The sequence below is a fragment of the Lichenostomus cassidix genome, unplaced genomic scaffold (genome assembly GCF_008360975.1).
Source record: "Lichenostomus cassidix isolate B80296 unplaced genomic scaffold, HeHo_3.0 HiC_scaffold_37, whole genome shotgun sequence".
In the NCBI taxonomy this organism is placed as follows: domain Eukaryota; kingdom Metazoa; phylum Chordata; class Aves; order Passeriformes; family Meliphagidae; genus Lichenostomus; species Lichenostomus cassidix.
In genome coordinates this window covers 1,492,412-1,512,408 of record NW_028147279.1, presented here as the reverse complement: position 1 = coordinate 1,512,408, position 19,997 = coordinate 1,492,412, and the positions used below count along the sequence as shown (strand labels likewise).

The 19,997-nt window shown below is 49.9% G+C and overlaps 1 protein-coding gene across 1 annotated transcript in view; it reads right to left on the bottom strand.

The window, feature by feature from the left end:
* Positions 1–698: 698 nt before the first annotated feature.
* Positions 699–19,997, bottom strand: part of LOC146423580 (histone-lysine N-methyltransferase 2B-like) — a 49,076-nt gene continuing 29,777 nt past the window's right edge. The window contains exons 12-24 of the mRNA XM_085044646.1: positions 18,281–18,359; positions 16,537–16,635; positions 14,621–14,715; positions 12,518–12,601; positions 11,195–11,311; positions 10,145–10,215; positions 8,851–8,936; positions 7,844–7,947; positions 6,107–6,244; positions 4,146–4,304; positions 3,099–3,127; positions 2,240–2,322; positions 699–781 (exon numbers count right to left, since the gene is read on the bottom strand). Of these exons, the coding sequence (XP_084900772.1) occupies positions 699–781; positions 2,240–2,322; positions 3,099–3,127; positions 4,146–4,304; positions 6,107–6,244; positions 7,844–7,947; positions 8,851–8,936; positions 10,145–10,215; positions 11,195–11,311; positions 12,518–12,601; positions 14,621–14,715; positions 16,537–16,635; positions 18,281–18,359 (1,227 nt within the window). The remainder of the gene's footprint in view (positions 782–2,239; positions 2,323–3,098; positions 3,128–4,145; positions 4,305–6,106; positions 6,245–7,843; positions 7,948–8,850; positions 8,937–10,144; positions 10,216–11,194; positions 11,312–12,517; positions 12,602–14,620; positions 14,716–16,536; positions 16,636–18,280; positions 18,360–19,997) is intronic.

The following is a 19,997-nucleotide window of genomic DNA, read 5'->3' as shown; positions in this document are numbered from 1 at the left end:
CTCCCAGTATAAACCAGTCTAAACCAGTTCCCTCCCAGTCCCTCCCAGTATAAACCAATTCCCGTTTTTAACCCTTAAACTCCCATTTTTCACTGTAAAACTCCCATTTTCCACCCTAAAATCCCCATTTTTCACCCCAAAACCTCTGTGTTTTCTTCTCCCAGTCCCTCCCAGTATAAACCAGTCCATCCCAGTTCCCTCCCAGTCTATCCCAGTCCCATTTTTAACCCTAAAACCCCCATTTTTCACTCCAAAATCCCCATTTTTCACCCTAAAACCAGGTGGTTTTTTGCCTCCAGCCCCTCCCAGTTTGGTCCCAGTATAAACCAGTACATCCCAAATCCCTCCCAGTATAAACCAGTCTATCCCAGTTCCCATTATCCTCTCTAAAACTCCCAGTTTCACCCCTAAAATCCCCATTTTTGGTCCCAAAATCCCCATTTTTAGCCCTAAAATCCCCATTTTTCACCCCAAAACCACCGGTTTTTTTCCTCCCAGTCCCTCCCAGTTCCCTCCCAGTATAACCCAGTATATCCCAGTTCCATTTTTAACCTTAAACTCCCATTTTTAACCCTAAAACTCCCATTTTCCACCCCTAAAATCCCCATTTTTCACCCCAAAACCACCGGTTTTTTTCCTCCCAGTCCCTCCCAGTATAAACCAGTATAACCCAGTCCATCCCAGTCCCCCCAGTTCGCTCACTGGTATCCAACTGGGAACAGTTTCCCATCTCGCTCCGACAGCTCCGTTAGCGCCCCCAGGCGGTCAATGCGGATAGAGCCTGCAGAGGGGAGGGGAGACCCAAAAAACCCCAAAATTAGCCCAAAATGAGCCCAAAATTAACCCAAAATTAGCCCAAAAATTAAATTCCCAACGGGAATCACGAATCGACCCAAATTCCACTCGAATCTCCCAAAAAAAAAGCCAAAATTCCCCCAAATTACCCCAAAAAATCCCCCAAAAAATCCTAAAATTAACCCAAAATTAGCCCAAAAATTGAATTCCCAATGGGAATCACAAATCGACCCAAAATATACCTGAAAGTGGGAAAATCCCCCAAATATTGCTAAAATCCACCCCCAAAAAAACCCCAAATTAGCCCAAAATTAGCCAAAAATTAACCCAAAATTATCCCAAAAATCGAATTCCCAACGGGAATCACAAATCGACCCAAATCCACCTGAAAGTGGAAAAAAAAAACCCCAAATATTGCTAAAATCCACCCCAAAAAAATCCTAAAATTAGCCCAAAATTATCCCAAAATTAACCCAAAATTAGCCCAAAAATTAAATTCCCAATGGGAATCACAAATCGACCCAAAATCCACCTGAAAGTGGAAAAAAACCCCCAAAACATTATCCAAAATTAACCCAAAATGATCCCCAAATGAGCTCAAAATTAACCCAAAAATCAAATTCCAAACAGAAATCGACCCAAAATCCACCTGAAACTGGGAAAAAAACCCCAAAATATTCCTAAAATCCACCCCTAATTCCCCCCAAAAAATCCCAAAATCTCTTGAAATTACCCCAAAATTATCCCAAAAAATCAAATTCCTAACGAAAATCACAAATCAACCCAAAATCCAGGCAAAAGTCATTTAAAAAAAAAAAACCAAAAAAGTTAAAATCCACCCCAAAATGCTCTCAGGGACCCCAAAATTTCCCAAAGTTACCCCAAAAATCCCAAAATTCCCCCAATTCCCCCCAAAAAATCCCCAAATTCCCCCAAATCTCCCCAAATCCCCCCCAATTCCCCCTCAAATCCCCCCAAAAATCCCAAAATTCCCAAATTTTTGGGCTCTCACTGATCATGACGTTGACAGCCTCAGGCTCCAAACCCCCAAAATCTCCCAAATTGTCCCCAAAAAATCCCAAAATTCCCCGAAATCCCCCAAATCTTCCCAAAAAATCCCGAAATTCCCCCAAATCCTCCCCAAAATCCCAAATTCCCCCCATAATCTCCCCAGAAATCCCCCAAATTTCCCCAAAAAATCCCCAAATTCTCCCCAAAATCCCCAAATTTCCAAAAAAATCCCAAATTCCCAAAAATCTTTGCCCCCAAAAAATCCCAAAATTCCCCCAAATCATCCCAAAATCCCCAATCCCAAAATTCACCAAATCTCCCCAAAACCCAAAATCCCCCAAATCCCCCAAAATCCCAAAATTCTCCCAAATCGCCCCCAGATTGCCCCCAAATCTCCCAAAAAATCCCAAAATCCCCGAATTTTGGGTCTCACCGATCATGACGTTGACAGCCTCGGGTTCCAAACCTCCCAGGAATTTCCTTTTCAGGCTAATTCCCCCAAAATCCACCAGAACTCTGCGCAGCACCGCGAAGCCTCCGTCCCGAACCAGCTCCTGGGGGCCAGAACCCCAAAATTCCCACTCGGGACCCCAAAATTCGGATTTGGGATCCCAAAAATCGGACTCGGGACCCCCAAAAACCCCAAAAACCAACCCAGAAAACCCCAAAATCATAAAAAAAACCTCAAAGAAATCACAAAATCCTAAAAATTCCCAAAAAATCCCCAATTTTCTCTGTCCCGAACCAGCTCCTGGGGGGGCAAAACCCCAAAATTCGGACTCGGGACCCCAAAAATCGGACTCGGGACCCCCGAAAACCCCCAAAAACCCACCCAGAAAACCCCAAAATCCACCCAGAAAAACCCAAAAATAACAAAAACCCCCAAAATCCACCCAGAAAAACCAAAAATTCACCCTGAAAAACCCAAAATCCAAAAAACCCCAAAAATCCACTCAGAAAAACCCAAAACCCACCCAGAAAACCCAAAAATTCACCCAGAAAACCCAAAAATAACAAAAAAAACCCAAAATGACTCAGAAAACCCCAAAATCCACTCAGAAAACCCAAAAAATCCACCCAGGAAAACCCCAAAAACCACTCAGAAAAACCCAAAAAATCCCAAATCCTAAAAAAAATCCCCAAAAAATCACAAAATCCTAAAAAAAACCCCCAAAATCCACCCAGAAAACCCCAAAACCTACTCAAAAACCTCAAAAATCCACCCAGAAAACCCCAAAAACCAAAAAAACCCCCAAAGAAATCACAAAATCCTAAAAAAAGAACCCCAAAACCCCCAATTTTTCCTGTCCCGAACCAGCTCCTGGGGGGGCAGAACCCCAAAATTCAGACTCAGGACCCCAAAAATCGGACTTGGGACCCCAAAATCGGATTTGGGACCCCTCAAATCCCCCCCAGGATACCCCAAATCCCCTCAGGACCCCCAAAACCTTCCCCAAATCCCCTCCAAACCACCCCAAATCCCCTATAAACCACCTCAAATCCCCTATAACCACCCCAAATCCCCAAAAGCCCAAAAATCCCCCCAAAAAACCCAGAGAAAATCAAATCTTAAATCCTCTCCCCCAAATCCTCAGGAACCCCAAAATCTTCCCCAAATCCTCCCAAACCTCTCCTGGGTGCTTCCCAAATTCCCCTTTCAGCCCTATAAAACCCCATAAAGATCCCCTATAGCCACCCCAAATCCCCCAAAACCACCAAATCCCCCAGGACCCCCAAATCCCATCAAATCTCCCCAAATCCCCTCAGGAACCCCAAAATCTTCCCCAAATCCTCTCCAAACCTCTCCTGGGTTCCCCCAGTTCCTCTTTTAACTCCCTAAAACACCCTTAAAACCCCATATAACCCCATGTAACCCCATATAACCCCACAAAATCCACCATAACCACCCCATAACCACCCCATAACCACCCCAAACCACCCCAAATCCCCCCGAGGACTCCCCAAATCACCCCAAATTCCCCCAGGGACCCCCAAAATCTTCCCCAAATCCTCTCCAAACCCCTCCTGGCTGCCCCAAATTCCCCTTTTAGCCCCAAGAAAACCCCATAAAATCCCCCATAACCACCCCAAATCCCCCCAAAACCACCCCAAATCCCCAAAACCACCCCAAATCCAAAATCACCCCAAATCTTCTGCGGACCCCAGAATCCCCAAGATCCTCCAAACCCATCTGGTAGCTGAGTTCGCACAATTTGAAGGCCCCATAAAATCTATGACACCCCACGTCCCCCAGATCCCCCAAGCCACCCCAAGTCCCCCAAGAATACTTTAAGTCCCCAAAACCACCCCAAATCCCCCAAATTCCCCCCCAGACTCACATCCCCGGCCAGCAGGCGGCCGTGGCGCTGGCAGAACACCCTCTTGTCCCTGAGGAAAGCCGCCTGGCAGCGCCGGGCGCACATGAAGTGGTAGTTGGCGGCGCAGGCGGCCAGGCAGCAGCCCACGGTGGCCCCGGGGCGACCGCAGTGCTCGCAGCGCTGGGGGGAAGGGGAGAGAGGGGTGAGACCCCCGTGGGGAACCCCAAAAATCCTGCGGGGGACCCTGAGGGACTCCCTGAAAATTGCCCAGCTGTGGAAGGCTAGGGGTAGACCTGGTGTCTCTCATTAAAATCTATGGGTAGACCTGGTGTCCCTCATTGAAATCTACGGGTAGACCTGATGTCCATCATAGCAATCTACGGGTAGACCTGGTGTCCTTTATTGAAACCTACGGGTAGACCTGGTGTCCCTCATTGAAATCTAAGGGTAGACCTGGTGTCCTTAATTGCATAGTGTGGGTAGACCTGATGTCCCTCATAGCAAACTGTGGGTAGACCTGGTGTCCTCAATTGAAATCTATGGGTAGACCTGGTGTCCCTCATGAAAAGCTACAGGTAGACCTGGTGTTCCTCACAGCAATCTATAGGTAGACCTGGTGTCCTTAATTGAAATCAATGGGTAGACCTGGTGTCCTTAATTGAAATCTATTGGTAGACTTGGTGTCTCTTATGACAATATATGGGTAGACCTGGTGTCTCTCATTAAAATCTGTGGGTAGACCTGGTGTCTCTCATTAAACCCTATGGGTAGACCTGTTGTCCACCCAATACAAGTCTATGGGTAGACCTGGTGTCCCTCATTGAAATCTATGGGTAGACCTGGTGGCCCTCCTAGCAATCAATGGGTAGACCTGGTGTCCCCATAAAGTTCTACGGGTAGACCTGATGTCCCCCACAGCAATCTATGGGTAGACCTGGTGTCCCTCATTAAACCTTATGGGTAGACCTGGTGTCCACCCTATACAGGTCTATTGGTAGACCTGGTGTCCCTCATTGAAATCTATGGGTAGACTTCATGTCCATCATAGCAAGCAATGGGTAGACCTGGTGACCCTCATAGCAATCAATGGGTAGACCTGGTGTCCTTAATTGAAATCTATGGGTAGACTTGGTGTCTCTTATGACAATATATGGGTAGACCTGGTGTCTCTCATGAAAAGCTACAGGTAGACCTGGTGTCCCTCATGACAATACATGGGTAGACCTGGTGTCCCTCACAGCAATCTATGGGTAGACCTGGTGTCCCTCCTAGCAATCTATAGGTAGACCTGGTGTCCCTCATAAACCTTATGGGTAGACCTGTTGTCCATCCTATACAATTCTATGGGTAGACCTGTTGTCCCTCATAGAAATCTATGGGTAGACCTGGTGTCCCTCCTAGCAATCAATGGGTAGACCTGGTGTCCCCAAAATTCACAGATCACCCCAACAGCAATCTATGGGTAGACCTGGTGTCCCTCATTAAACCTATGGGTAGACCTGGTGTCCACCCAATACATTCTATTGGTAGACCTGGTGTCCCCTAGCTCAATCCATGGGTAGACCTGGTGTCCCCACACATGGGGCCCCTCCCCAGCACCCATAGGTGCTTCCCAAAATACATGGGACACACCCAGCACCTTTGGGTGACACCACCAGAGCCCCCCAATGTGGCTAGCACAGGCTTCTCCCATGACAATTCTTCTTGTGTTTTATAAATAAAGATAAAGTTTGGATGTTACTGGAACAGTGTCCCAGAACTTGGACGGTGCAGGCCTGGCCAATCAGGCCTGGGGGAAGGCTTCTGACCGACCAATCTGGGTGACTTGAAAACTCTCTATATATGATGAAATCAAAACAATAAAGGTCTTCTTTTCCTTCTTGCCACTGAGAACTGGTGCTTTCATTACTCTGCTAGTTGCTCAACAGTGGCACCCCAAACACTTGGGACCCCTCCAAATCCCCCAAAAGACCCCTCCTCACCATTTGCCTTCCCCTGGCCACGGCGGCGTGGACGTTCCGGAGGGTTCCGTCGCCCTCCTCGAACACCTCGGCTGACCACAGGGCGCAGTTCACGTGGGTCCACTCGTTCTGCCCCATGTACAGGAGGCGCCCCTCGTCCTGTGGAGACCCCTCCCCAAATTGGTGACCTCACCCCTGGAGACCCCATCCCAAAATTCCCCCGAAATTCAAGCCCTGAAGGAGACCCCAAAAAAGGCTGGGAATGATCCAAAGGGGCTTTTCCACCCCAAAATCCCATCCTGGCACCACCCCCTCACCTGGAGATCACCTGAGGACCCAGCCTCACCTGGGCAACCTCACCTGCTCCCAGCCTCACCTTGACCCCACAGTAGCAATCTATGGGTAGACCTGGTGTCTCCCCTATACAAATCTATGGGTAGACCTGTTGTCCCCTCTATACAAGTCTGTGGGTAGACCTGGTGTCTCTCCTATACCAATCTATGGGTGGACCTGGTGTCCTTTCTACACAAGTTTAAGAGTAGACTTTTATGTTCCTCCTATAAGAGTCCATGGGTAGACCTGGTGTCCCCTCCATATAAGTCAATGGGTAGACCTGATGCCCTCTATGTCACTCCACGGGTAGACCTGGTCTCCCTCTATACAAGTCAATGGGTAGACCTGATGTCTTCTATGTAATTCTATGGGTAGACCTGGTCTCCCCTCTATACAAATCTATGGGTAGACCTGATGTCCCCGATCTCACTCCACGGGTAGACCTGGTCTCCCCCCTATACAAATCTATGGGTAGACCTGATGTCTCCAATTTAACTCAATGGGTAGACCTGGTCCCCCCTCTGTACAAATCTATGGGTAGACCTGATGTCCTCTATGCATCTATGGGTGACCTGGTCTCCCCCCTGTACAAGTCTATAGATAGACCTGGTGTCGTCTATGTAACTATGGGTAGACCTGGTCTCCCCACTATACCAGTCTACAGGTAGACCTGATGTCTCCGAGCTCACTCCACGGGTAGACCTGGTCTGCCCCCTAGACAAATCTATGGGTAGACCTGTTCTCCCCCCTATGCAAGTCTATGGGTAGACCTGATGTCCCCCATATTACTCTACGGGTAGACCTGGTCTCCCCCCATACAAATCTATGGGTAGACCTGATGTCCCCCATATTACTCTATTGGTAGACCTGGTCTCCCCCCTAGACAAGTCTACAGGTAGACCCGATGTCCCTGATCTCACTCCACGGGTAGACCTGGTCTCCCCCTATACAAGTCTATGGGTAGACCTGATGTTTCCAATTCAACTCAATGGGTAGACCTGGTGTTCTCCCTATACAAGTCTATGGGTAGACCTGATGTCTCCAATTTAACTCAATGGGTAGACCTGGTCTCCCCCCTATACAAGTCTATGGGCAGACCTGATGTCCCCGATCTCACTCCATGGGTAGACCTGGTCTCCCCTCTATACAAGTCTATGGGTAGACCTGATGTCTCCAATTTAACTCAATGGGTAGACCTGGTGTCCTCTCCATACAAGTCTATGGGTAGACCTGATGTCCCCGATCTCACTCCATGGGTAGACCTGGTGTCCTCCCCATACAAGTCTATGGGTAGACCTGATGTCCCCCAACTCACCTGAGTTCCCTCCAAAATCCCACCTGGAAACCCCAAAACTCACCTGGAAACACCTGAATCCTACCCCAAAACCCCCCCCAAAGCCCCTCACCTGTCCCCCCAGGTCTCACCTGTGCAGGTGCATCCCCGCTCTGCAGGCACAGGCAGCACTGCCGCTCGTCGGCTCCGCCCCCACCTGCCGCCTTCGGCATGGCTGGCTCCGCCCCCTCCTCACCTGGGCGGGGAAAAGGGGCGTGGTCAGGTGGGGCCACGCCCACAGGCCCAGGTGAGGCTCGGGTGGGTGTGGATGACTGAACTCCAAAGTGGGCGTGGCTCAGCCAGGTGTGCACAGGTGAGGCCAAGGTGGGCGTGGCCCATCCAGGTGAGCAGAGCATAACCCCAGGTGTGCACAGATGAAGGTGGGGTGGGCGGGGCTTAGCCCTGAGGTGGGTGTGGCCTCCCCAGGTATGCACAGGTGAGGTCAATATGGGCGTGGCTCTGCCCCAAAGTGGGCGTGGCTCAGCCAGGTGTGCACAGGTGAACCCCAGGTGTGCACAGGTGAGCATAGAGTGGGCGTGGCCCATCCAGGTGTGCACAGGTGAGGTCCAGGTGTGCACAGGTGAGGCAAATATGGGTGTGGCTTAACCCTAAAGTGGGCGTGGCTTGGCCAGAGGAGCCCCAGGTGTGCACAGGTGAGCCCCAGGTGGGTGTGGCTCATCCAGGTGTGCACAGGTGAGCCCAGAGTAGGTGTGGCAGATCTGAAAAGTGGGCGTGGCCTTTTCAGGTGTGCACAGGTGAGGTCAAGACGGGCGTGGCTCAGCCAGGTGTGTTCAGGTGAGGCCAACATGGGTGTGGCTCAGCCCCAAAGTGGGCGTGGCCTCCCCAGGTGAGGGCAGAGTGGGCGTGGCTAAGCTTTAAAGTGGGCGTGGCTCATCCAGGTGTGCACAGGTGAGACCAATATGGGTGTGGCTCAGCCCTAAAGTGGGCGTGGCCTTCCCCGGTGTGCCCAGGTGAGGGCAGGGTGGGCGTGGCTCATCGGAAAAGTGGGCGTGGCCTTCCCAGGTGTGCACAGGTGTGGCCAAGATGGGCGTGGCCTCCCCAGGTGTGCCCAGGTGAGGGCAGGGTGGGCGTGGCTCACCTGCGGGGGGCGGGGCCGGCTCCGGGCGCCACCTGGCGTAGGTGTGGTCAGTGCTGGGCGGCAGGACGGCCTGGGGCAGAGCCCCGCTGGGAAAGGGGCGGGGCCACAGGACAGGTGAGCCTGGCAGCCCCAAAACCTCCCAAAATCCACCCAAAATATTCCTGGGAGCCCCAAAACCTCCCAAAATTCACCCAAAATACATCTGGGAGCCCCAAAACCTCCCAAAATCCACCTGGAGACCCCAAAACCTCCCAAAATCCACCCAAAATTCACCTGGAGAACCCAAATCCACCCAAAATCCATCTGAAATCCACCTGGCAGCCCCAAAACCACGCAAAATCCACCCAAAATACACCTGGAGAACCCAAAACCTCCGAAAATCCATCCGAAATACATCTGAAATCCACCTGGCAGCCCCAAAACCACCCAAAATCACCCCCAAATACACCCCAAATCCACCTGGGAGCCTCAAAACCTCCCAAAATCCACCCAAAATATTCCTGGGAGCCCCAAAACCTCCCAAAATTCATCCAAAATACACCTGGGAGCCCCAAAACCTCCCAAAATACACCTGGGAAACTCCAAATCCACCCCAAATCCACCTGGGAGCCCCCAAATCTCCCAAAATCCACCCCAAATACACCTGGCAGCCCCAAAACCTCCCCAAACCCACCACAAGCACACCTGGACACCCCAAACCTTCCAAAATCCACCTGGGAGCCCCAAAACCTCCCAAAATCCACCCAAATAACACCTGGGAGCCCCAAAACCACCCCAAGTACACCCAAAATCGACCTGGAGACCCCAAAATCCACCTGAGAACCCCAAAACCTCCCAAAATCCACACAAAATACACCTGGGAGCCCCAAAACCTCCCAAAATCCACCTGGAAAACCTAAATCCACCTAAAAATCTATCTGGAAAAGCCAAATCCACCCAAAATCCACCTGGAAACCCCAAAATCCAGCTGGGAAACCCCAAATTTTCCCCAAAATTTACCCGGGAACCCCAAAACCACCCAAAGTCTACCTGGGAAAACCCAAATTCCACCCGGGAATCCCCAAATCTACCTGGGAAACCCCCAAAACCCCCAAAAATTGACCTCCAAACCCCCAAAATTCCCCAAATTTCCCTCAAAATCGATCTCCAAACCCCCAAAATTCCCCAAATTTCCCCCCAAATCGACCCCCAAACCCCCAAAATTCCCTCAAAATCGACCTCCAAACCCCCCAAAAAATTCCCCAAAAACCCCTCCCCTCCCCTCCCCCCACCCCCCAGCCCCTCCCCCACTCACTTGGGGGTCGCCGGGAAGTTCCAAATTTTGGGGTCCTGAGGGTCGAACGAGGGGAAAGCTCCGCCCATCAGCTGCGGGGGGGAGGGGCGGGGGGGGTGAGAATTCCCCTCCCCCACCCCAAAATTCCCAAAATTCCCCTCCCCCACCCCAAAAAGATCCCAAATTCCCCTCCCCCACACCCCCATTTTTGGGGCGTTTCCCCTTTAAGAGGCTCCCGGCCGCCCCTCCCCCCACCCCGTTTCAGCCCCTCCCCTCCGTTTTAGGCTCCACCCCATTTCATTGCCCCTCCCCCACTCACTTTGCCCCTCCCCACCCCATTTTTGCCCCTCCCCCACTTTCCGCCCCTCCCCACCCCGTTTAAGCTCCTCCTTTTCCTCTGCCCCTCCCCCACTCTGTTCTCACCCCTCCCCATTGCCCCGCCCCTCCCCCACGCTCTTTAATCCCCTCCGTTTTTCCGCCCCTCCCCCACTCCATTTTAAACCCCTCCCCCATTTCCCCACCCCCCCCCACCCCATTCTCGCCCCTCCCCCATATTTTTGCCCCCACCCACTTTGCCCCTCCCCTCTTCCCACCCCTCCCCCTCCATTTCCCCACCCATCCCCACCCCATTCTCGCCCCTCCCCATTTCCCTGCCCCTCCCCACCCAATTTCTGGCCCCTCCCCACCCCATCAGGCTCCTCCCTTTTCTTCCCCTCCCCACTCCATTCCTGCCCCTCCCCCACTCTGTTTTACCCCTCATTTCTCCGCCCCTCCCCCACCCCCTTTAGGCTCCTCCTTTTCCTTTCCCCTCCCCACTCCATTCTCACCCCTCCCCACCCAATTTTAAGCCCCTCCCCCACTTCCCAGGCCCACCCCATTTCCGCCCCCCCCACCCCATTTTAAGCCCCTCCCCATTTCCTGCCTCCCCCAGTTAGGCTCCTCCCTTTTCTCTTTCCCCTCCCCCACTGTTTTTGCCCCTCCCCACCCCATCTTAAGCCCCTCCCCCATTTTATGGCCCCTCCCCCACCCCATTTTGGCCCCTCCCCCTCCCCATCCCCGCCCCTCCCCCACCTGCAGGAAGAGCTCGCTGGCACCGTCGGGGGTGGGGGAGGGGCAGGGGGTGGGGGAGGGGTCAGAGCCGCCCCTCCCCCCCCGCAGCACCGCCATGACGTCACGGGCGAAGGCCTGCTGGGGGGGAGGGGCGGACGTGGGACCCCGAGCCAAAATTTGGGGATTTTCACCCAAAATTTGGGGATTCTGACCCAAAATTTAGGGATTTTAATCCAAAATTAGGGGATTTTTGACCCAAAATTTGGGGATTTTTATCCAAAATTTGGGGATTTTGACCCAAAATTTGGGGATTTTTCCCCAGAATTTTTGGGATTTTCTCCAAACATTTTTGAGATTTTCCACCAGATTTTTGGGGATTTTCTCCCCAATTTTTCAGGGATTTCCCCCCAAATTTCGGGAATTTTCCCCCAAATTTTTGGAGATTTTCCCCCAAATTTTTGGGATTTCACACCAAATTTTCAGGAATTTTGCCCCAAATTTTCGGGGATTGTCCCCTAAATTTTCTGGGATTTTCTCCCAAATTTTTGGGATTTTCCCCCAAATTTTCTGGGATTTTCCCCCCAAATCTTCAGGGATTTTCCCCAAAATTTTCGAGGATTTTGCCCCCAAATGTTCTGGGATTTTCTCCCCAAATTTCCTGGGATTTTCCCCCAAATTTTTGAGATTTCCCCCCAATTTTCGGGATTTCTCCCAAATTTTCTGGGATTTTTCCCCCAGATTTTTTGGGATTTCCCCCAAAATTTTCAGGGATTTTCTCCCCAAGTTTTTGGGGATTTCACCCCAAATTTTCTGGGATTTTCCCCCAAAATTTTTGGGGATTTTTCCCAAAGTTTTCCAGAATTTTCACCCCGAATTTTCAGGGATTTTCTCCCCAAATTTTTGGGATTTTCCCCCAAATTTTCAGGGATTTCACACCAGATTTTCCAGGATTTCCTCCCAAATTTTTGGGGATTTTCCCCCCACATTTCCTGGGATTTCCCTCCAAAATTTCTGGGATTTTCCCCCAAATTTTTGAGATTTCCCCCCAAATTTTCAGGGATTTTTCCCCAAATTTTCAGAGTTTTTCCCCCAAATTTTTGGCGATTTTCCCCCAAAGTTTTGGCGATTTTCCCCCCACATTTCCTGGATTTTCCCCCACATTTTCGGATTTTTTCCCCCAAATTTTCAGAAATTTTCCCCCCAAATTTTTTGGGATTTCACCCCTAATTTTCAGGAATTTTCTCCCCAGATTTCTCGTGATTTTCACCCAAGATTTCGGGGATTTTCCCCCCAAATTTTCGGAGATTTCCCCCCAAATTTTGGGGGAATTTTGGGAGTTCTCACCATGGTTCCGTAAGCTCCTCCCTCCACCTTGGCCAGGATCGCTCTCAGGCAGCACAGGTGAGCTCCGGGGCCGGCGGGGGGGCACTGGGGGAAAGGTCAAAGGTCACCAGGTGAGGCCACGCCCACTCCAGGTGAGGCCACGCCCACTTCAGGTGTGTCTGAGCACACCAAGGTGAGGCCACGCCCACTCCAGGTGAGCATTGGGGCGATTGGGGGGCCACTGGGGCAAAGGTCAGAGGTCACAGGTGAGGACACGCCCGCTTCAGGTGAGGTCACGCCCACCCAGGTGTAACCACGCCCACTTCAGGCAAGGCCACGCCCATCCCAGGTGTGTCTGAGCACATCCAGGTGAGGCCACGCCCATCCCAGGTGAGGCCACGCCCACTCCACGTCTGACCACGCCCACTCGAGGTGAGCACTGGGGCAATTGGGGGGCACTGGGGCAAAGGTCAGAGGGCGCCAGGTGAGACCACGCCCACTCCAGGTGAGGCCACGCCCATCACAGGTGTGTCTGAGCACACCCAAGCGAGGCCACGCCCACCCAAAATGTAACCACGCCCACCTAGGTGTGACCCTGCCCAACTCCAGGTGTGTCTGACCACACCCAAAATGTGACCACGCCCACCCAAAATGGGATCACGCCGCCCAGGTGTGACCACGCCCACCCAGGTATACCTCAGGACACCCAAAATGAGACCACGCCCACCCGGGATGTGTCCACGCCCATCTAGGAAGTGGCCACGCCCACCCCAAACATGACCACACCCACCCCAGCTGTCACCACGCCCACACCAGGTGAGACCACGCCCATCCGGCGTGGAACCACACCCACCCAGCCGCGGCCACGCCCACCCAGAGTGTGACCACGATTCTCCAATGCATGACCACGCCCAGCCCTGGAGTGACCACACCTACTCCAGGTGTGACCACACCCACTCCAGGTGTGACCACACCCACCCAGAATGTGACCACACCCACTCCAGGTGTGACCACACCCACTCCAGGTGTGACCACACCCTCGCAAACTGTGACCACACCCACCCAGAATGTGACCACACCCACGCCAGGTTTGACCACACCCACCCAGAATGTGACCACACCCACTCCAGGTGTGACCACACCCACCCCAGGTGTGACCACACCCTCCCAAACTGTAACCACACCCACTCCAGGTGTGTCCACACCCACTCCAGGTGTGACCACACCCACCCCAGGTGTGACCACACCCACCCAGAATGTGACCACACCCACTCCAGGTGTGACCACACCCTCCCAAACTGTAACCACACCCACCCTGGGTGTGCCTCATTACCCCCAGATGCGACCACGCGCACCCCGGAAGTGACCACGCCCACCCCCAAAAAACGACGACACCCACCGCAGGCATTGCGCTGCCCACTCCAGCTCTGACCACGCCCCTCCCAGGTGCGACCACACCCACCCGAAACGTGACCACGCCCAGCCATGCATGTCCCAATGCCCACCCCAGGTATACCTAATTACAACCCAATGTGACCACGCCCACCCAAAATAGGACCACGCCCACTCCAGGTGTGACCACGCCCATCCAGGAAGTGCCCACCCCACCTGGGACCGAGTCCCTCCAGTGTATGACCACGCCCATCCCACCTGTGACCACGCCCACCCAGGCATGGCCACGCCCACCCCAGGTGAGACCACGCCCACCCAAAATGGAGCCACACCCACCCCAGCGCTGACCACACCCGCCAGGCGTGGCCACGCCCGCTCCAAGCGACCACGCCCACTCCAGGTGTGACCACGCCCACCCCAGCTGTTTCTGACCACACCCAAATTGTGACCCCGCCCATCCCAGGTGTGACCACGCCCACCCCAGGTGTGACCACATCCACCCAGGTGAGGCCACGCCCACCCCAGGTGTGATCCCGGCCCCCCCCCCGGTGTGACCACGCCCACCCAGGTGTGACCACGCCCACCCCAGGTGTGTCTGACCCCACCCAAAATGTGACCACGCCCACTCCAGGTGTAGCCACGCCCACCCCAGCTGTGGTCCTGCCCCCAGGTGTGACCACGCCCACCCCAGAAGTGACCGCGCCCACCCCAGGTGTAGCCCCGCCCCCTCACCTGTGCGCAGCCCCCGAGGGCGTGGCCGTGGGCGGAGCTCAGCAGCTTCTGCAGCACCTCCTGCAGTCTCACCTGCAGGGCGTGGCCAGCCGCACCTGGGGGCGGGGCTACGTCAGGTGGGCGTGGCCACGGGAGTGGGCGTGGCCAGAGCTCACCTGGGGAGGTGTTTTGGGGGATTTTGGGGATCCTGAGGGGATTTTTTGGGGATTATTGGGGATTTTTTGGGATTTTTTTGGGTAATTTTGTGATCTTAAAGGGAATTTTTGGGATTTTTTGGGATTTTTTGGGATTTTTTGGGGTAATTTTGTGATCCTAAAGGGAATTTTGGGGATTTTTTGGGATTTTTTTGGGTAATTTTGTGATCTTAAAAGGAATTTTTGGGATTTTTGGGGATTTTTTGGGGTAATTTTGTGATCTTAAAGGGAATTTTTGGGATTTTTTTGGGTAATTTTGTGATCCTAAAGGGAATTTTTAGGATTTTTGGAGATCCTGGAAAGGATTTTTTGGAAATTTTTGGTGATTTGGGTATCCTGGAAAAGAATTTTGGGGATTTTTGGGCAATTTTTGGTCCTGGAAAGGAATTTTTTTGGATTTTTGGTAATTTTGGGGTCCTGAAAATGGTATTTTGGGGTTTTTTGAGGAATTTAGTGATCCTAAAAGCAAAATTTTGGGTAATTTTGGGATCCTGGAAAGGAATTTTTGTGGTTTTTGGGATCCTGGGAAGGAAATTTTTTGGGATTTTGGGTAATTTTGGGGTCCTGAGGATGATTTTTGGGGATTTTTTGGGATTTTTGGGATCCTGGAAAGGAATTTTTTGGGAATTTTGGGTAATTTTGGGGTCCTGAGGATGATTTTTGGCGATTTTTGGAGATCCTGGAAAGGAATTTTTTTGGATTTTGGGTAATTTTGGGGTCCTGAGGATGATTTTTGGGGATTTTTGGGGATTTTTGGAGATCCTGTAAAGGAATTTTTTTTGGGATTTTGGGTAATTTTGGGGTCCTGAAGCTGATTTTTGGGGATTTTTGGGATCCTGGAAAGGATTTTTTTGGGATTTTGGGTAATTTTGGGGTCCTGAGGATGATTTTTGGGGATGTTGGGGATTTTTGGGATCCTGGAAAGGATTATTTTTGGATTTTGGGTAATTTTAGGGTCCGGAAGCTGATTTTTGGGGATTTTTGGAGATCCTGGAAAGGAATTCTTGGGATTTTGGGTAATTTTGGGGCCCTGAAGGTGATTTTTGGGGATTTTTGGGATCCTGGAAAGGATTTTTTTTTGATTTTTGGGTAATTTTGGGGTCCTGAGGATGAGTTTTAGGGATTTTTGGGATTTTTGGGATCCTGTAAAGGAATTTTTTTTGGATTTTGGGTGATTTTGGGATCCTGAAGGTGATTTTTGGGGATTTTTGGGATCCTGGAAAGGATTTTTTTGGGTAATTTTGGGTAATTTTGGGATCCTGAAGGTGATTTTTGGGGATTTTTGGAGATCATGGGAAGGAATTTTCTGGGATTTTGGGCAATTTTAGGGTCCTGAAGGTGATTTTTGGGGATTTTGGGTAATTTTGGGATCCTGGAAAGGAATTTTTTGGGGATTTTGGGTAATTTTGGGGTCCTGAGGATGATTTTTGGGGATTTTGGGTAATTTTGGGATCCTGGAAAGGAATTTTTTGGGGATTTTGGGTAATTTTGGGATCCTGAGGATGATTTTTGGGGATATTTGGGTAATTTTGGGATCCTGGAAAGGAATTCTTGGGGATTTTGGGTAATTTTGGGGTCCTGAAGGTAATTTTTGGGGATTTTTGGGATCCTGGAAAGGGATTTTTTGGGGATTTTGGGTAATTTTGGGGTCCTGAGGGTGATTTTCGGGTTCCCCAACCCCCCAAATTTTGGGGTTGCCCCTCCCCCTCCCCCTCCCCTCACCTGGGGTTTCCCGGCCGCAGCTGCAGGGGGGGAGGGGCTGCTCTGGCTGCCCCTCCCCCACCCCGCCCTGCCCCTCCCCCACCCGGCTGGGGGGGCTTCCTGGGGGGGGAGGGGAGAGGTTAGGATGGTGGGAAAAATTCCCAAAAAATTCCCGAAATTTTAGAGTGAAAATTCCCAAAAAAACCAAAAAAATTCCACCCAAAAAGCCCAAATTTACCCTAAAAATATCACCCAAAAAAGTCAAAATTTCATCCCAAAAAATGCCCAAAAAAAAAAAATTCACCCTGAAAATCTCAAGTTTACCCCAAAAATATCGCCTAAAAACTCACATTTCAACCCAAAAATCCTCCAAATCGAATTTCACCCTGAAAATCCCAAAGTTGCCCAAAAAGGCCCCAGCTCCCAAAGAGGCCAGCCCAAAGTTCCCAAGACCACAGATTTCCCAAAGAGGCCGAAAGGGATTCCCAAAATTTGAAGGATCCAAAGCCACAGATTTCATCAAAAACCTTAAGTTTCCCCAAGTCCTGTCCCCAAAATCCCCAAAGTTCCTCAAATCTGCCCAAATCTAAGGGTTCCCAAGGTTCCAAATTTCCCAAATCACCCAAAAGTCTGGGTTTCCCAATCCCTCAAAATCCCTGAAATTCCCCAAAATCCTCCCCCAAATTTTCCCCAAAATTCCCTCAGATCCCCAAATCCTCCCAAATCCTCCCTAAATTATCCCCAATTTCCCCCAAAATTCCTCCCAAATTCTCCAAATTTCCCCAAAACCCTCCCAGGACCTCCCAAAATCCCCCAAATCCTCCCCAGTCCTCCCCAAAATTTCCCCAAAATTGCCCCAAATCTTCCCCAAATTTCCCCAAAATTCCCCCAAATCCACCCAAAAAATCCCCAAATTTCAAAATGCCCCCAAATCCTCAAAATCACAGAAAATTCCCAAATCTCCCCCAAAATTCCCCAAAATTCCCTCAAATCCCCCAAATGCCAAAATTTCCCCAAAATGATCCCATGATTCCCCAGATCTTCCCAAAGATCCAAATCCACCCAAGATCCCAGCATTCCCCAAAAACGCACCAATCATCCAAGATTCCCCAAGAAGTTCACAAGGTCATCCAAAATCCCCAGATCCACCAAGATCCACAGATTTCCCCAGATTGTCCCAAGATTCCCCAAGATCCCCAGGTGTCCCAAGGATTCCAAGATTCCATAGTTATCTAAATTTCACCAAAGATCCCAGGTTCCAGATCACTCAAAGGGATTCCCCAGGTTCACAGAATCCCCAAGATCCCCAGATTCCCAAGAAACATGCAAGTCATCCCCAGGTTTTCCCAAGATTCTGTGAGTTTCCCAAGAATGCCCAAATTCCCCCAAAGTCCTCAGGCTCCCCAAGATCCCCCAGATCCTCTAGGATTTTCCCGAGTCCCAAAAGTTCCAAAGCACACAAATCCTCCCCAAATTCCCCCAAAATTTCCCGAAATCCACCCAAATCCTTCCCAAATTTCCCCAAAATTCCCCAAATTATCCCCAAATTGCCCCAAATCTTCCCCAAAATTCCCCAAATTTCCCCCAAATTCCTCCAAAATTCCGCAAAATTTCCCGAAATCCTCCCAAGATCCCCCGAATTGTCCCCAAATTTCCCCCAAATTATCCCCACCCCAAAACCCCAAAACCACCCAAATCCTCCGCAAAATTTACCCAAAATCCACCCAAAATTCCCCAAAATCCCCCAAATTCCCGGAAGTCTCACCTGGGCTGCAGGAGTTGCAGATTTTGGGGTTCAGGCTTTGCCCCTCCCCCCCCTCGGGGCTTCCGCAGCGAAAACACACCTGGGGGGGGAGGGGGGGAGGGGAAATCCCAAAATTAATCAGCTCTGAGATCCCAAAATTAGCTCTGAGATCACAAAATTAATTAGCTCTGAGACCCCAAAAATCCCGAAATTCCATAAAATCCTGAAATCCCAAAACTAGCTCTGAGATCCCAAAATTAGCTCTGAGATCCCAAAAATCCCGAAATTCCATAAAATCCCAAAAATCCCAAAACTAGATCTGAGATCCCAAAATTAGCTCTGAGATCCCAAAAATCCTGAAATTCCATCAAATCCTGAAATCCCAAAATTAGCTCTGAGATCCCAAAAATCCTGAAATCCCAAAATTCATTAGCTCTGAGATCCCAAAATTCCTGAAATTCCGTAAAATCCTGAAATCCCAAAATAGCCTGAAATCCCAAAAATTGCTGAAATTCCATAAATTCCTGAAATCCCAAAATTAATTCGCTCTGAGATCCCAAAATTCGCTCTGAGATCCCAAAATTAGCTCCGAAATCCCAAAATATCCCAAAATCCCAGAAAATCCTGAAATCCCAAAATTAGCTCTGAGCTCCCAAAAATTGCTGAAATCCCAAAATAGCCTCAAATCCCAAAAATTCCCAAAATTCCATAAATTCCTGAAATCCCAAAAATTAGCTCTGAGATCCTGAAATTCCGTAAAATCCTGAAATTCCAGAAAATTCCTGAAATCCCAAAAATTAGCTCTGAGATCCCAAAATTCCCGAAATTCCCTAAAATCCTGGAATCTCAAAATAGTCTGAAATCCCAAAAATTCCTGAAATTCCATAAATTCCTGAAATCCCAAAATTGATGAAATTCCATAAAAATTGCTGAAATTCCGTAAAATCCTGAAATCCCAAAAATTGCTGAAATTCCATAAAATCCTTGAAGTCCTAAAAATTTCTGAGATCCCAAAAATTGACAGAATTCCAGAAAATCCTAGAAATCCCAAAAATTGATGAAATTCCAGAAAATTGCCGAAATTCCAGAAAATCCTAGAATCCCAAAAATTGATGAAATTCCATAAAATCCTGAAATCCCCAAAATTTGCTGAAATTCTATAAAGTCCTGAAATCCCAAAAATCGATTTCTGAAATTCCATCAAATCCTAAAAATGGCTGAAATTCCATCAAATCCTGAAATCCCCAAATCCTAAAAAAAGATGGTGAAATCCTAAAAAAAGGCTGAGATCCTAAAAATGTCTGAAATTCCTAAAAATTGCTGCAATTCCAGAAAATCCTGAAATCCCAAAAATTTATGAAATTCCATCAAATCCTAAAAATCCCAAAAACTTGCTGAAATTCCAGAAAATCCTTGAAGTCCTAAAAATTTCTGAGATCCCAAAAATTGATGGAATTCCATCAAAATCCTGAAATCTCATAAAATCCTAAAATCCCAAAAATTGCTGAAATTCCATCGAATTCTGAAATCCCAAAAATGGCTGAAATTCCGTAAAATCCTGGAATCCCAAAAAGTGATGAAATTCCATCAAATCCCCAAAAAATTCCAGAAAATCCTAAAATCCCCCAAAATGGATGAAATTCCAGAAAATCCTGAAATCCCAAAAATTCCTGAAATTCCATAAAATCAAAAAAAAAGCTGAAATTCCAGAAAATTGCTGAAATTCCAGAAAATCCTG